This window comes from Diospyros lotus, chromosome 6, assembly GCF_014633365.1.
Source record: "Diospyros lotus cultivar Yz01 chromosome 6, ASM1463336v1, whole genome shotgun sequence".
NCBI lineage: Eukaryota > Viridiplantae > Streptophyta > Magnoliopsida > Ericales > Ebenaceae > Diospyros > Diospyros lotus.
This window is the reverse complement of record NC_068343.1, coordinates 30,510,435-30,527,776: the sequence shown is the minus strand read 5'-3', so window position 1 is coordinate 30,527,776 and position 17,342 is coordinate 30,510,435. Positions and strand designations below refer to the sequence as shown.

At 38.1% G+C, this 17,342-nt stretch overlaps 1 protein-coding gene across 5 annotated transcripts in view; it reads right to left on the bottom strand.

Moving 5' to 3' along the window:
- The window catches only part of LOC127803870 (lysine-specific demethylase JMJ26-like), an 82,847-nt gene extending 65,790 nt beyond the window's left edge, over positions 1-17,057 (bottom strand). For 4 of the 5 annotated variants that reach the window (XR_008023598.1, XM_052340461.1, XM_052340462.1 and 1 more), the window contains exons 1-6: positions 16,073-17,057; positions 15,849-15,964; positions 15,508-15,607; positions 15,254-15,392; positions 14,744-14,807; positions 13,893-14,643 (exon numbers count right to left, since the gene is read on the bottom strand). Coding sequence is in view for 4 of the 5 variants with exons in the window: in XM_052340461.1 (XP_052196421.1) it covers positions 13,893-14,643; positions 14,744-14,807; positions 15,254-15,392; positions 15,508-15,607; positions 15,849-15,964; positions 16,073-16,855 (1,953 nt within the window). In the remaining variant the exon portion in view is untranslated. The remainder of the gene's footprint in view (positions 1-13,892; positions 14,644-14,743; positions 14,808-15,253; positions 15,393-15,507; positions 15,608-15,848; positions 15,965-16,072) is intronic. The other variant, XM_052340463.1, reaches the window with a different exon arrangement.
- Between the last annotated feature and the right edge of the window lie 285 nt (positions 17,058-17,342).

Genomic DNA, 17,342 nt, shown 5'->3' with positions numbered 1-17,342 from the left:
AATAGATCACTACCGAATTATTGAGATGAAAAACAGTGATGATGCAGCCACACTAAAAACCTTCATAGAGAAAGACAGAACTTATGATTTTCTAACAGAACTTGATGGGGAGTATGATTAGGTAACAATCCAAATCCTTGGTAAAGCTGATTTAAGTTCACTTAATGAAGTCATTTCAATTATATAGGCCGAAGAAAGCAGAAGGGATGTAATGTTGCACCCTAAACCAATCGAGGCTTCAGCATTGGTGGCTAATGGAGAAGGTCGTGGATTCAAGAGAGACCAACTGAATGGAGACAATGGTAAAACAATTCCTAAGCACATAGGGAATGACAGTCGTGACAACCTATGGTATACTTTATGCAAGAAATCGAGGCATGCTAGGGAGATGTGCTGGAAGTTAAATGGAAAGCCACCAAGTAAAGAATGGGGAAGTAAGGGTGGACAACTACATCGAAGTTAAGGGCAAGCCAATATGGCCACTTCACACGAGGAAGAACAGATCAATGAACCAAAAGAACAGAAAGAATTCAACTAGAAAGAGATTGAAAGGTTGAGGCAATTTCTAAGTACCTTGGACAAACCATCTATCTCAGGTAACTGCTCCTTGATATATTCAAGTAAACCTCCTATTTCTTATGCTTTAAATGCCTCTGGCACTTATTCTCCAAATTCCTAGATCATTGATTCTGGCACCACTGATCATATGACACATTTCTCTCAGTCCTTTCACTCATATGCCCCATGTTCTAGCCATAGAAAAATAGCTAATGCTAATGGTTCATTAATCACAATAGCTAACATAAGAGAAATTACAATCAACCCTACTCTCCCTCTTAAAAATGTCCTTCATGTGCCTAAATTGTCCACCAATCTCATTTCAATATCTAAATTGTCTTCTGATGTCAATTGCAAAGTTATTTTTCTCCCTTTTTGTTGCTTATTTCAAGACCAAGTCTCGAGACTGGTGATTGGGCTTGCTAAGGAACAGGATGGATTATACTACCTTAACAAATCTAAGAAACAAACTGCTCCCAAATGGAACCAACCCGTAACCTACCACTTTGAACAGTATCAGCTCCACAAGGACACTATTTGGATGCATCATTACAGGCTAGGACATCCTGCTTTCTCCACACTCAAAATTATGTTCCCTTCTTTGTTTACAAATCTAGATATTAGCAAATTTCATTGTGACATTTGTGAACTTGCCAAGCACAAGCATGTTGTTTTTCCTCCTAGAAATAACAAAAGCCCTTTTCCTTTTGATTTAATTCATAGAGATATTTGGGGTCCATTAACTATTCCAAATATTTCTGGTGCACATTAGTTTGTCACATTCATCGATGATTATACATGGGTTACATGAATCTTTCCCCTTGAATCTAAATATGATGTGAGTGACATCCTCCAAAAATTTTTCTCTATGATCCAAACTCAATTTGGGGCTCAAATCAAATGGTTTAGGTCTAATAATGCCCGGGATTATTTTAACAAGACTCTTTCCACCTATTTCCATCAAAAGGATATTATTCATGAGTCTTCTTGTGTTTCTACCCCCACAACAAAATGGCCTTGCAAAAAGAAAAACGGTCACCTTCTTGATACCACTAGGGCCTTATTGTTTTAGCATAATGTGCCTAAACACTTTTGGGGGGAAGCAGTCCTTACACCATCAATCGGCTACCATCCCGCATGTTAAATTTTTAAACTCCAATGGCCATGTTATCTCACTTCTATCTGGGTCTTTCTTCCACATCTCCCCCTCAGCCCTAGAGTCTTTGGGTTTATTTCTTTTGTTCATGTTCACAGCCATAATAGAGGGAAATTGGATCCTCAAGCAACTAAATGCGTCTTTGTGGGCTATCCTTCTAACAAAAAAGGATACAAATGTTATCACCCTCCCACTAAAAGGTTTCTAATCACTGCCGATGTTACCTTTGTTGAGCATGAATCCTATTTTTCTCAACCTTATCTTCAGAGGGAGACTTCAATTATGGAAGATAAGGATGAGCCTATGCCACTCCTTACCTCCTTTCCACTTAAAGGGCAGAAACCTAAAGTTGCACCCAATCCCATGCCAGAACCTTTACCTAAAGCTGCAAATCCTAAAGACCCTACTCCTAAACCTACAATTACAAAACCTACCCATACAATTACAAAACCTGCCCTTACCCTGCACCAGAAACCCAACCTTAGCCTACTTACCCTCAACTAGAAACTCCTACATCAAACCTCCCTGATGACCCTGGAAAAGGACAGACCATTACCAACGACCGTTTCTCACAGATTTATCCAAGAAAGACTAATCAAAAACCTGAACCAATGTTGCACCTATCATCAGAACTAGATTTTGGAAATGAGGTAAGGTCTCTCAACTCACATTCTAAGATTGATTCTAGGACAGAAATAGACCTGCCCATAGCCCTAAGGAAAGGAACCCAAGAGTGTACAAAATATCTCTTATATCCACTATCTCATTTTTTATCTTTTCAAAGGTGCTCTCCAACTCATAAAAGCTTTCTTGCAAACATTCATACTGTATCAATTCCTACCACATTATCAAAGGCTTTAAAGTGTAAAAAGTGGAAGAATGCTATGAGTGTTGAAATGCAGGCCCTAGAGAAGAACAATACATGGGAAATTGTGGATTTGCCAAAAGGAAAAAAATCGATGGGCTGTAAATGGATTTTCATAATCAAATATAAAGCAGATGGTTCACTTGAAATGTACAAAGCTCAATTGGTAACTAAGCAATACACCCAAATATATGGAATTTACTACCAAGAAACTTTTGCTCTAGTACCCAAAATGAACACGGTAAGAATTCTTTTGTTCCTACCAGTTATTTTCAGCTGGCCTTTACAACAATTCGATGTGAAGAATGCTTTCTTACACAAAGACCATGAGGAGGAGATCTACATGGATATACCTCCATCATTCAATGAAAATAGACTTGGAAATAAAGTCTGCAACTCAAGAAGGCACTATGTGGCCTAAAACAGTGACCTAGAGTTTGGTTTCGGAGATTTTCAAAGGTGATGCAAACCGTGGGGTATAAACCAAGCCAAGGGGACCACATTTTGTTCATAAAACATTTAGGTTCAGCTTCAATTACAGCCCTTATTGTCTATGTTGATGATATTATAGTGACAAGGAACGATGAAAAGGAGAGACAGAACTTGGGGAGATGTTTAGCTATGGAATTTGAAATCAAGGAACTAAGGAATTTAAAATATTTTATAGGTATTGTTAAGTTTTGGAAAAAAATAACCTTACTACTGTCTCACCTTTCATTCACTAGAAAAGCTTGATTTATACAAGCTTCTTTACAAAAATAGGAAACAACTAACTTTAGGAAAGAATCCTAGAATCTATACAATTTAGGATACAACCAAGATAGGAAACATAATCTAATCTAGAGGATACAATTTTTCTTTTAGGAAATAATATATACAGTCAATCAATCTAGGAAACATATATAATCAATCACCAATCAATCATCAATTAATCAATCACCAATCAATGATTGAATCATCAATCAATCAATCATCAATTAATCAATCACCAATCAATGATTGAATCATTCCATATCAGCTGCTGACACTCCCCCTCAAGATTGAGCGTGTATATCTTGCATCCCAATCTTGCTTATCATCCTGTTAAATACTAGTGCAGGCAAGCCCTTAGTTAGCATGTCTGCTAACTGATCTTGGGATGAGATGTATGGTGTGCATATCAGTCCACTATCCAATTTCTCCTTGATAAAGTGCCTATCTACTTCAATGTGCTTTGCCCTGTCATGTTGAACAGGCTTATGAGCGATACTGATTCCCGATTTGTTGTCACAGTAGAGCTTCATAGGCGTAGTCCACTCAATCTTGAAATCATTTAGAAGAATTTTTAGCCACAATAATTCACACATACCTAGAGCCATGGGACGAAATTCTGCCTCAGCACTTCACCTAGCCACCACATTTTGTTTTTTGCTCCTCCACGTTACCAATTGCCTCCCAACATAGTACAATATCCAGAAGTAGATCTTCTATCTACAATAGAGTCTGCACAGTCTGCATCTGTGTAGGCCTCAAGGGTCATAGCTTCTCCCTTTTTGAACAAAATGCCTCTTCCAGGTGCTCCTTTTAGATAGTGGAGTATTCGATACACAGCTTTAAGATGGACTTCCCTTGGGTTATGCATGAATTGACTAACCACCCCCACAGCATAGGCTATATCTGGCCGAGTATGGGCCAAATATATCAGCTTTCCAACCAGCCTTTGGTAAACTCCCTTGTCAACCTTATCTTCTTCTGGAGCTTCTCCCAACTTATGATTTGGGTCAATGGGTGTGTCACTTGCTTTGCAGCCTAGCAATCCGGTCTCCTTTAAAAGGTCTACCACATATTTTTGCTGAGATATGAATATGCCATCTTTAGAATGAGCCACCTCTATTCCCAAGAAATATTTTAATCTCCCCAAATCTTTGATTTCAAACTCCTTTAACAAGCACTCCTTTAATTGAGTCATCCCTTCTTTGTCATTGCTGGTAACAACAATATCATCTACATACACAATTAACACAGTTACTCCCCCTATGGCCGAATGTTGAATAAAAAAAGTATGGTCTCCTTGGCTTTGTCTATACCCCATGCCAAGCGTAACACTTGTGAATCTCCCAAACCAAGCCCGTGGGGACTGTTTCAGTCCATACAGGGCTTTTTTAGTTTGCATACAACCAGCCCTTGTGTGGCTATTTCATAACCTGGTGGTATTTCCATATATACCTCCTCCTCTAGGTTACCATGTAAAAATGCATTTTTCACGTCAAACTGATGCAATGGCCAACCTAGATTAGCAGCTAATGAAAGAAGGACTCTATCTGTATTTAGTTTAACCACCGGTGCAAAAGTGTCCAAATAGTCTACCCCATACACTTGTGTATATCCCTTGGCAACCAATCTTGTTTTGTACCGATCTAGAGATCCATCAGACCTATATTTCACAGTATAGACCCATTTACAACCCACTGGATGTTTTCCTTTAGGCAATTTTACCACTTCCCAGGTCTGATTTTTTTCCAAGGCTATCATCTCAGCTTCCATGGCATCCTTCCAATTCTTATTCCCTACAGCTTCAAAAAACCTTTTTGGAATAGGGATGGTATGTAGGCTGGTAAGAAAGGCTTTATGGGTAGGAGACAACTTAGAAAAGGAAAGAAATAGGTGTAATGGATGCTTGGTACAAGTTCTTTTCCCTTTTCTTAGAACAATGGGCCAATCAAGGTCATAGGTATCTGATTGGACAATAGCTTCAGCAGATTTGTAGAGCTCATATGAGTCATATTAAGAGAATTGGTTGCAAGAATACCTCGTGATGACTCTGAAATGGCAGGATTGTCAGTGTTATTCCTGCTTGTAGAGACCGTAGGACTAGGACTTGTAGAGGATGCAGGAGCTTGCATAGGACTAGATTCGGTTTTATTCCTCCTTGAGCATACCTACATAGGCCGAGGAGTAGAAGGTGAAGCTTTCTCAGGTGTCATGTTTTTCAAGTCTTTCTATTTAGGAGATGGGTTCAAGGATAGGAGATTAGGGTCAGGAAGAAACGAGGAATCCCTATTAATCAAAGTCTGATTTTGTTCTAAAATAGTTGATGATCTGAAGTACGACTTATTTTCAGCAAAGGTAACATCAGCAAATACAAAATATTTCTTTGAGGGAGGATGATAGCATCAATAGCCTTTTTGTGTAGATGAATATCCAATAAATACGCATTTTAAGGCACGAGGATCTAGTTTCCCTCTATTGGCTGTTGGAATATGAACATAGGCCGTGCACCCGAATATCTTGGGCTGTCAATTACTAGTCACATGAAAGTCAGGAAAATGACTCATCAATAGTTGAATAGGACTTTGAGATTCTAGGGTTTTAGATGGCAATCAATTGATAAGAGTGGTGGCAGTTAGGGCTGCTTCTCCCCAATAATGTTGAGGGACATTATGGTGAAAAAGAAGTGCTCGAATAACAGCTAGAAGATGACCATTTTTCCTCTCGGCCACCCCATTTTGTTGAGGGGTGTAAGGACAAGAAGACTCATGAATAATACCTTTTTGTTGAAAGAAAGCGAATAGAGTGTCATTGAAGAAATCTCTAGCATTATCAAATCTAAACCGCTTTACATTTACCCCAAACTGAGTCTTAACCATGTTGTAAAAATTGGGGAAAACATGGCTTACTTCTGACTTCGCTTTCAACAAATATAACCACACCACTCTAGTACAATCATCAACAAATAAGACAAACCATTTTGTCCCAGAAATATTGGGAACACTTGATGGACCCCAAATGTCACTATGGATTAAAGAGAAGGGGAAATCAGTCCTTTTATTACAAAGAGGGAAAGAAACTCTTTTATGTATGGCAAGTTCACAATCAACACAATGAAAGTGACTAAAATCCAGACCTTTAGCTAAATTAGGAAACATTAATTTGAGAGTAAGAAATGAGGGATGACCCATTCTATAATGTTGTAACCACATCTCATCCTCGTTGGATAGAGCTAGGCATGACATAAGAGGAAGAGACTCCTTCTTGTCTGGCCCTGATTCCTCGAGGTAATAAAGCCCCTCTTTAGCCCTAGCAAGCCCAATCATCATCTTCTTGCCCTATTCCTGTATCTCACAAACATTGGAATAAAAAGATACGCTGCAATTAGTATCCTCAATAAGTTTTTGAACAGATATAAGATTAGCAAATAATTTGGGGACATGAAGGACATTCTTGAGGGTTAGGTGATCACTGAGAAGAATATCTCATTGACCAGCAACAATAATGAGTGAGCCATCGGCCATTGTAATTTTTCTAGAGCTAGGACAAGGATGATAGAAAGTAAACAATTGTAGATGGGATGTCATGTGGTCTGAAGCACCCGAGTCTAGGATCCAACAATGTTGATGTAAAGTTTCTAAAGCATGTAGGGAAAAAGTGTAGGAAGCAATACCTGTGAGAGCAAGAGAGCTACCTTTATCTGCCTTTTTGTCTAGAGATCCCAAAAAATTTTTTAATCTTTCAATTTCTGCCTTGTTGAGTTCAAGAGACTGTCCCCCATGCTCCAATCCTCTCGGTTCCAGTTGCTGACTGTTGGCTGCTGCTATATGCACTTGACTCCTTGCTGGTCCCCCTCTAGATGGCTTTCCATGGAGCTTCCAGCACTTCTCTATGGTGTGCCTAGGTTTCTTACAAAATGTACACCATAAAGAATCCCTATCCACTGGTTTCTTTTCATCCCTGGGGCCTTTGTTTTGATTATGAGTTTTTAAAGACACTAGGGCAGAACTCTCACCGGAGATAGCTTCGAGCATTACACCCCTTCTCCCTTCTTCTGCCCTTATTAAGGAGATTACCTCATTCAAGGAAGGTAAATCCTCTTTGCCAAGAATCTGCACTCTGACCGCATCAAATTCACTGATGAGGCCGGCCAAGAAGTCATATATCCGCTCCTTTTCAACAAATCTCTTATGGAGTGCAACATCCTCACTACATTTCATCTTCAAACATTGGTAGTGATCTAGCTCTTGCCATAGAGTTTGCAACATATTTGCATACTCCGTGATGGTCTTCGAGCCTTGTTTGGTTCTTGCCACCCTTGCTCGTATTTCATAGATTTGGGCTGCATCTTTCACCTTGGAATAGGTCAAGTTTATGGCCTCCCAAATATCCTTAGTTGTGGTCAAAAACATGACAGTGTCACTAATCTCTGGAACCATGGAATTCCAAAGCCAGGACATTACCAAGGAATCTTCCTCGTCCCATGCTGCGAATGCTGGATCACCTTCTTTTGGGCCCGTTCCTAACAAGTGGCTAAGCTTTCCCTTCCCTTTAAGAAAGGTTCGGATCAGCTGTGACCACTTTAGGTAATTTTTACCGTTCAAACGATAGGCTGCCTGGAGAGACTGCAATTCTCCTCCCAAGGTCCCATTTTGAGTTCCAGCAATTGGAACTTCTGAGGTATGGCAGGAATTGGCTGTATCTGATGTAGGTTCTTGGACGGAAGACATCTCTTGGCCAAGATTCAGATGAAAAAACGAAAGATGGGAAGACTGATAAGGATAGGCTTTGTAGATCCCAGAGAATTGTAGAACAAAAACAATCCCTAGGGCTCTGATACCATGTTAAGTTTTGGAAAAAAATAACCTTACTACTGTCTCACCTTTCATTCACTAGAAAAGCTTGATTTATACAAGCTTCTTTACAAAAATAGGAAACAACTAACTTTAGGAAAGAATCCTAGAATCTATACAATTTAGGATACAACCAAGATAGGAAACATAATCTAATCTAGAGGATACAATTTTTCTTTTAGGAAATAATATATACAGTCAATCAATCTAGGAAACATATATAATCAATCACCAATCAATCATCAATCAATCAATCAATCATCAATTAATCAATCACCAATCAATGATTGAATCATCAATCAATCAATCACCAATCAATCATCAATTAATCAATCACCAATCAAGGATTGAATCATTCCATATCAACTGCTGACAGATATTGAAGTAGCACGATCTAGACATGGGATATTTATATCTCAACACAAGTATGTTATTGACCTTTTGAGGGACACAAGGAAATTGGCTTGCAAACCAGTTAGCATCCCGATTGATCCTAATCACAAACTAGAAGAAGTAGAGGGAGACAAGGATATCGACAAAGAAGCATATCAAAGATTAGTTGGTAGGTTGATTTATCTATCTCACACAAGGCCGGACATAACCTATGCAGTGAACATAGTAAGTCAGTTTATGCACAAACCCAAGGAGCTTCACCTACAAGTGGTCTATCGAATTCTGCACTACCTTAAAGGCACCCTAGGAAAGGGAATTTTGTTCAAAAAGAGAGCTAAACTTACCCTAAAGGCTAATACCGATACAAATTATGCAAGTTCAACGGTTGATAGGAGGTCTACCACAGGGTATTGTACTTTCTTGGGAAGAAATCTACTTACTTGGAGGAGTAAAAAACAGATTATTGTCGCTAGGTTGAGTGCAAAATCGGAATTTCGAGCAATGGCACAAGGTATATGTGAGTTGCTATGGTTAAAAATTATTGTTTAAGACTTGAGACTCAAGTAGGACAGCCCTATGAAACTCTATTGTGATAATAAATCTGCTATCAGCATTGCACACAATCCTGTACAGCATGAGCAAACAAAACACATTGAGGTTGGCAGACATTCTATTAAAGAGAAACTAGACAGGGGGCTTATTTGTACTCCCTATATACCAAGTGAATCCCAACTAGTTAATGTTTTAACCAAGGGACTCCCTAGTCCTGTCTTCCAAAAAATTATAGCCAAATTGAGAATGGACAATGTCTATTCACCAGCTTGAGAGGGAGTGTCGTGAATCAAGGTAGAAAAATCACAAAGAGTTGCCATAAATCAAGGAAGGAAGATTTGTCACAAATCAAGGAAGAGTTGCCACAAATCAAGGAATATAAGTCAATTAGCAATCAAAGATTAGTTGTCAATTAGTATGTAATTAACAGTCAATTAAGCATGTGATTAGATGTAATTAGCTATAATTTAGGCCTAAATTTTAGCCTTAATTATTGTACAGCTTACTATAAATTTCAATAGAGGGAGGTTAGACCTAACATAGAGTTTTACTCCTAAAAGAAGGGTTTTCTCTTTTCTATCCTGTTCAACATCTCTATTTTCTATCTTGGTCAACAAAAAGAAGAAAGAAAGATTCAATGGAAGGGAAGTAGATGTGATTGCAAGCCTAAGTATATGCACTTGTTCATGTGGATGGTGTACACAAAAGCAATAAATAATGCTAGTCATAATCAGCTGAAGGGGAAATTCACAATGCTATTGACTGTCAAAAGTACTATGTTGAATTATTATTTATTAACCATCATTTCATCTAAAAGCTTAAATTGTTACATAGAGGTTAACTTTATCTTTTACATTATTATTTTTACTTTCAACACATCCCCTCATGCTTGGTCAAGCTTTACCGCATAATTGGTTCAAACACATGAAACTATTTAAATATAGGGTTAGCGAAGAGGTTTGAACTCAAAACCTTTGTCTGCTTCGATACCATGTTGAATTATTAACCACAATCTCATCTAAGGCTTAAGCCATTAGATAGAGGTTTTTTTTTTTTTTTTTTTTTTTTGTTGCTAGTGAAGCTTTTAAATAGAATATTAACTTTATATGTTATATTATTGCTTTTACTCTCAACATGGTGCAACTGTTTAATATAAGGGGCCATTAGAATAGGTTACTAGTTTAACTATGTTTGTTTTCAATTGTTAATTTTTTTTTTTTCACTTTTAAACTAATATTGTCTATTTCCAAAACTTTTGAAACAAAAAAAAAATATTGTCTAAAAAAATTGTGTATGTTACCAAGTTACATAAAAAATAAAAAAACAAAAACTATTTTATGTTAGAAATAATACCCCTGCCCTAAATTTTTTTCTCTATCATGATTTCTCCTACTATGGCCAATTAACCCACTAGTCACAAACCATTGTTCTACTATTCTTTCTTCTCCCATGGGGCCAAATTGCAAACATTGAGGCCTGTGCAGAAATAGAAATACATTATACTAAAATTATTAGTATATAGTGTATAGTATATGGGCATTTATGTAAATTTGAGTATATTTCCTTTTAAGAGGATTATGATTTAATTGTAATCATTATATTAAGTAACTATATAAGCTTAGATGATTTGTATGTACTTTGTGTATATCTTTAGAATATATTGTTTCCTTATTTTGATGCATGTACATAAGTCTATGTACACCTCATTGAGAAATATACAGATATACATTACTTCAATTTTACATGGTATCAAATCCCTTGTAAAATAAAATAAATAATAGCAAGAAAAAGGGAATAGGAGAGAAACCCTAACCCTAGTTTTAGAATTAACAATGTCCACCACTGTAAATCGCTGTCCATTGCAACCGCCATTATCATCGATCCTCAGCCTTGTTTTAGTCACAAGTCATTTGTCACGCCACTCTTCAAATTGTGCTATCAGTCATAAGCCTTGTCAATCACCAGCCTTGTTTTTGTCATCAACCATCCATTGCATGACTCGTTAGATTGTCAACCTAGTATCTCTCGCTGATCGTCCGTAGCACATCTCCTTTGTGAGATTCATTCCATCAAAAACCCAATACTAGGCAACCCTAATCACCATGCGATACATCTCCTTCCACCATCAATTCAAGACCAACAAGACACAACCCAACATCATTTGTCGCCGTCTCCAATCACTAGCACCATCGCCTCTAGTCCAGTGTAATTAAAGACTGAAGGGGCACTAAGGTGCAAAAGGGTGTTGAAGCTTGATGCACAAGGCGAGGCACGCGCCTGATAGAACTAGGTGCATGCTTACTAAAATATATATATATATATCCTAGTTGAAAAATAAAGTATAAAATAAGTTCTAACTCCTAATAACATATTTAAAAGTATGTTATCAAGGAAATTAAAAAATTCAACATATACTAATGAAAAAAACAATAAAAAATGCCAAAAGATGTAATCTAAAAGTCTTTAAGTCAACTTAAATTAAATCTTAAAAAACATTATAGGTCTTAAATCTTAATCAAGATTGACTAATTATGCATTTTAAATAATCTAAAAATTATTCTCATCATCAAGATCAAACATTTCTATATTTTCATCATTAAAAGTATCATCTCTAATATCTTCTTCCACATCATCTACTCCTCTTGTTGGAAGATTTCTATGGTTTAGAAGTGTGATGATAGTTTCATACATTTTTTTGGTAGGTAATATACTTGATTTGAATTTGCATCTTTCTTTGTATACTAAAAACTTAGCATCTGTGGTGTCTATAAATATTTATCACGCCAATAGAATGTTGATAATTGGAGATTGTGTAGTTTGACTTTTTATTACTGGAATATATAATCATAAAGAAAATGGAGACTTGAATAGCTTTAACAAAACATTGTTGAAGTAAATGAAACACAATCAAAGAAGATGGGAAACTAAGGAAAAGCCACTATTTAACTTGGGCCTATGAAAATATAATTTCTTTGTCCCTTTTTGTCCACTTCTTGGATCTGGAGATCATAGATGGTATATAGAAGTCTAAGAAAGATGGTTGCAAGTATGGGGGTGTTGTTTTGGTGACTTAATGTTACATTTTGTTATTGCATGCCTTGAATTTGTTCAATTCTCCCTATTTCAAATTCAATTGGAGCATTTGAAATAGTAGCATTTTTACTTATTGTCAAATTTGTAGTTGAAGCAATAAATTTAAACCCTAAATAGTAAAAAATTAAATAAAGTAACAAACAGTCAAATAAAAACCTTGAAAAAACAATTAAAAAGCTCAAGGCGCGCCTTGTAGGTCTGCGCTCGCCTGGAATGCTTTCAAGCGCCAAGGGTGCGCCTTGAGCCTAGGCGCGCCTTTAATAACACTGCTCTAGTCACTAGCGCCAATAGCCTTAGATCTACCAAATTTGATGAGAATAGCACCACCAAACCTAACATTGTTTCTTCTAGTTGCATTGCATCATGACAATTCTAGTTGTGTAGTCATGTTGTTTTTTGGTCTAGGGTTTTAACAACACTAGAAGATGTCTCGTATCTACACTAGAAACTTAAACCCATGCATCACTAAACGAGAGCTTGAAGATGAATTGTGTGTTTTATGCACAGTGTTTGGGTTGTAAGAAGGATGCCAAGTTATGCTTTTATTGACTTTGTTGACCACATAGATGCACATGATGCCATTTGTTAACTAGAAGGTAAGAATGGTTGGAGAGTTGAGATTTCTCACAACTCTAGAGGTCATGGTGGTTGTCGTGGCAGTGGATGTGATCATCCTCGAGCAACTAATATAACTCCTAGTGAATCTTCAATAGTGACTATCTCAAAGGAAGGGTATGCACAGTTCCTTCAATTTGGATCAACACAACATGACCTTCATCAATGGCATCTTTTACTCACACCAGTAACCCCACAACTTGTTTTACACGATCCTCTTATGTCAATCCATGGATTTTTTAATTCAAGTGCTACTAACCACATGTCTAGTAACAATTCTCTATTCTCTCACATTCAGAGTTTAGGATTTTACCTACTATTATACTAGTTAATGGTTCTCAAGCATTAGTCAAGGGTATCAAGGTGTTAAACCCCTTTTTACTTTGCCCTTGTCATCTATTCTACATTTACTGTAGTGTCCCTTTAATTTACTTTTTGTTAGTCAACTCACTTGCGATCATAATTATTCTATAACCTTTTTTTTCAGTCAATTATTGAAATTTAATTTAACAAAACAAAACTCAATTATGTCAATCGAAGAAATTTGAAAAATAATGGATAAAAGGAAAATATTTGTGTCACGACCCAAATTTAGGTCATGACCAACACTACCCTCTAATAGGACCATGGGCCCCGCTAAAGAGTAAGAAGCCTCAACGTCATTCAATTATAGCCCCACTACTTGTTTTACACAATCCTCTTTTGTCGATCCATGGATTTTTTATTCAGGTGCTACTAACAACCATGTTTGGTAACAATTCTCTGTTCTCTCACATTCAAAGTTTAGGGTCTTGACTTACCACTATATCAAATCCTAATAAGAAGGTCTACAATCTTGAGATATCCATTGATTGTGGATTTTTGATTCAGGTGCTACTAGCAACCATGTTTGGTAACAATTCTCTGTTCTCTCACATTCAAAGTTCAGGGTCTTTACTTACCATTATATCAAATCCTAATAAGAAGATCTACAATCTTGAGATATCCATTGCTACAATCAAGTATACGTAAAACTACATATATTAATTGAGCATATCAAACATGAAGGAATTAAACTAACCTCACACCAATCCAAGCAACTAATGGCATTCACATCTAAAAGTAGAGAATGCTTCGTATTCTTAATCTGACGACATGCACGCCACATAACCATTGGTTCCCAACTCAAGCCAGATGTAGTCTCAAGCACATCACTAACAATCACAGGCTCGCCTTTGTACCAATGCCACTGGAAATGCTTCAAATCTTCTCCTTCAATATCCCTAGCTGCTGGACAAAACAAATAATTATCGGCAGCATTTTCACGAGATGATGCCTTCCTTAAGTGTTTACTACCAGCGTCAACTTCTCCTGCCTCACTGAAACATGGACAAGTTTGTGGAAAAGATTCAAGCTCGTTGTGAAGGTTGTAAAATTTAGCTATCTTTTTTGCATCCTCTAACAACTCTGAGACCCAATTTTCAGGCAATATACACTTCAATTCCAAGATGCCACATCCACAACCACCCATGCGTACAGGGGGACAAGGAATGCTGCCATCTTCATTGGCTTTCCATTCAGATGTTAACAATATATTATAAGCACAGCTAGTTTCAACAGCAATTTCTGAAGTTTCTGTTCTCCATGTGGATCCAGAACTGCCCTCACCATGCAAGTAATCCAGTCCATTGTCAACAAATTGCATTATAACTTCCTCCTCACCTCCCTGTAGGTTGCCACAACGGAACTCCCCGCAACATATAAGACAGAGGTCATAAGAACAGTGTGGACAGCTTCTGTGGAAGTCAACTATGGAAGTTCTGCAGTTGTTGCTGCCAAAAAAAATAAAAAATAAAAAAACATGTGAGCAGATCAAGTGATCTGTAAATTAATGAGAACAAGCAAAAATATAAATGAATCACCAGAACTTACCAATAGGCACGCTCATTTAAGCTGCATGTTGCCTGTTGTAGCTTTATCTTTGATGACGATAAACCTGCCCGAACAAAAGGACAGAGGAACTATTGAACAATGTAATTGGTACAAGATTCCTCATTATGAAACACCATACTTCTTAACTGGTTGATATTCCAAGTCTTGCATTTGTTGAGGAAAAGAAGTACTACAGTCTGGCTGGAATCTCTATCAACCAAATGATATTCGCGCATCCTAATTACAAACTTGTGTTCTACTTTACAAACATTAACAACAGATGGAAGCAGCAATAAAAACAAATCAATTATAAAATTAGCCTCAGCCAAATCTAGTTCCCAACAACATATTTATTTTCCAGCTATAAAATTAATGGAAGTTATTCATTATATTCATCAGCGGGTAAAGTTAACGACAAGTAATGTGCATTGCAAAGGGGGGTAAAAATAAGAACAGAGCTAGCATCACAATTATATGGGAGCCCACATACTCTAGTAACAAAGAAAATACCTTGAATCTTAGCCTCAACCTCCTTCTCCATGTTTTGTTCTGCATTGAATTTTTCTAGAAATGGAAGTAGTGCTTGTAGAATATATTTGGAGTGCTCAATTTTTTCCTGGTCAGCAATACTCGGTTCTGGATTCAAGTCCTACAACAAATCCGGCAAAAAATGTGATGTTTCACGTCCAAGACCAAGACATCTAAAAGTAAAAGGACGCAAAGCACAGATAAGAGTAAAAGAATAAGTAGCAGAAGAAACATACTTTGATGGGTACATCCAAACGGAGGCAAGATTTGCAATTACAGTTCCCACGACAAACAGGACAAGAGGAGAGGAAATCGTCCTCTGTCATCCTAGGATACCTGTATACCAGTAGTCAAGTATCAGAATCATTATAAGATAAACAACCAGTCGATAAATAGCCTCAGGTGGAACTAACAAACTCCAGTAATCAATAAACCAACAAAAAAGGAAAAGAAAGTTGGAACACGTGGAATGAAAGGGGAATTAGAGCAATAGACGTAGACCACAAAACACAAGTAGTACGACAGGGTAAAGGTGGGTATGTTGTATGAGCAAAAACATGGAGAGGAATGATAATACCATCTGGTCATACAGGGAACACAGTATCGCTTGCTGTTACAATAGGTGCAGCGAACAACGCGTCCTTTGTCATTCCTCTGGCACTGATGACACATGTTTGAGGGAATGGGATTACCCTGTGATGTCAAGAGGAATTCAGATGAGAATAGGAAATAGAAGGAACAATTAATAAGAAGAAAAAAAAGTGAAAGAGCATGGATAGGAAATAGTAGGAAGAGTAGTACGTGTTGGTCCCTCTTGATAGGAGGCCGGAGGGGTTTGGTTGGGTTGAGTAGCTGCCGGGGGGAAGCTCTAGCAGACCTGAGAGGATTGCGTCTGGCGTGGATGGCGGAGCTTCCAATCTGCTGCTGCTGTTGATCAGCATCTTCTTGTTGTGCATTTGAATCAGCTGCCCTAGCCCTACCCCTACCCCTACCCCTACCCCTGCCCCTGCCCCTGCCCCTACCCCTAATCCTAGCATTAGTAGCAGTGGTAGCAGTAGCAGCAGCAGCAATAGAGGAAGACGGCGACCTCTTCCTTACCCTTGGGGAGCTGGTTTCCCCATTGGCATGGTCTCCATTTCCATCATCAGTTGCAGAAGCAGCAGCATTGTTATTATGATTACTATGATCATCATCATCTTCTTGTTGTGCACTTGAATCAGCTGCCCTAGACCTACCCCTACCCCTACCCCTACCCCTGCCCCTGCCCCTGCCCCTACCCCTACCCCTAACCCTAGCATTAGTAGTAGCGGTGGCGGAAGCAGCAGCAGCAGCAGCAGCAATAGAGGAAGACGACGACCTCTTCCTTGCCCTTGGGGGGCTGGTTTCCCCAAGGGCATGGTCTCCATTGCCATCTTCAGTTGCAGAAGCAGCAGCATTGTTACTATTATTATGATTACGATGATCATCATCATCGACAGTGCCATCCTCCTCCTCCTCCTGCTGCTCCTGCTTTTTGCAGACAGCAGCTGGAGAAGAAAGGCTGACGATTTGTTCTTCTTGTTCTTGTGCTTCGTCCTTGTTCATTTGGACTCTTCCCGCCGCCGCCGCTTCTTCTCCTTCTTCTTCTTCTTCTTCTTCTTCTTGGATACAAATCAGATAAATCGGAGACGATGATGATAGATGCAGTGGAAGATGAAGATTATCAAGCAGCACTTAGTGACTGACTGACTGACATTGGGAGTCGGAGAGAGAGAGATAGAGAGAGCGAGGAGAGCTGAGCTGTTTACTACTACCACTACTACTATTACTATTACTTTACCTTGTTATTATTATATTATTATTATTATAATAGTAGGAGGATGAGGCGGCGTGGGGGGAACTATTAGGAAGGGCGGTAAATATAAAAAAAGAAGAGGGCGGCCGCAAACGGTTTTCACTCCATTCATTATTCATTCTAACATTAATTATTAATAGTAATAAACCACCAACAGATATACGGACGGACGTCTCTCTCTCTCTCTCTCTCTCCGTGCTTTCTTGTGTTTGATTTCAAACCAAAGCGACGTTACGT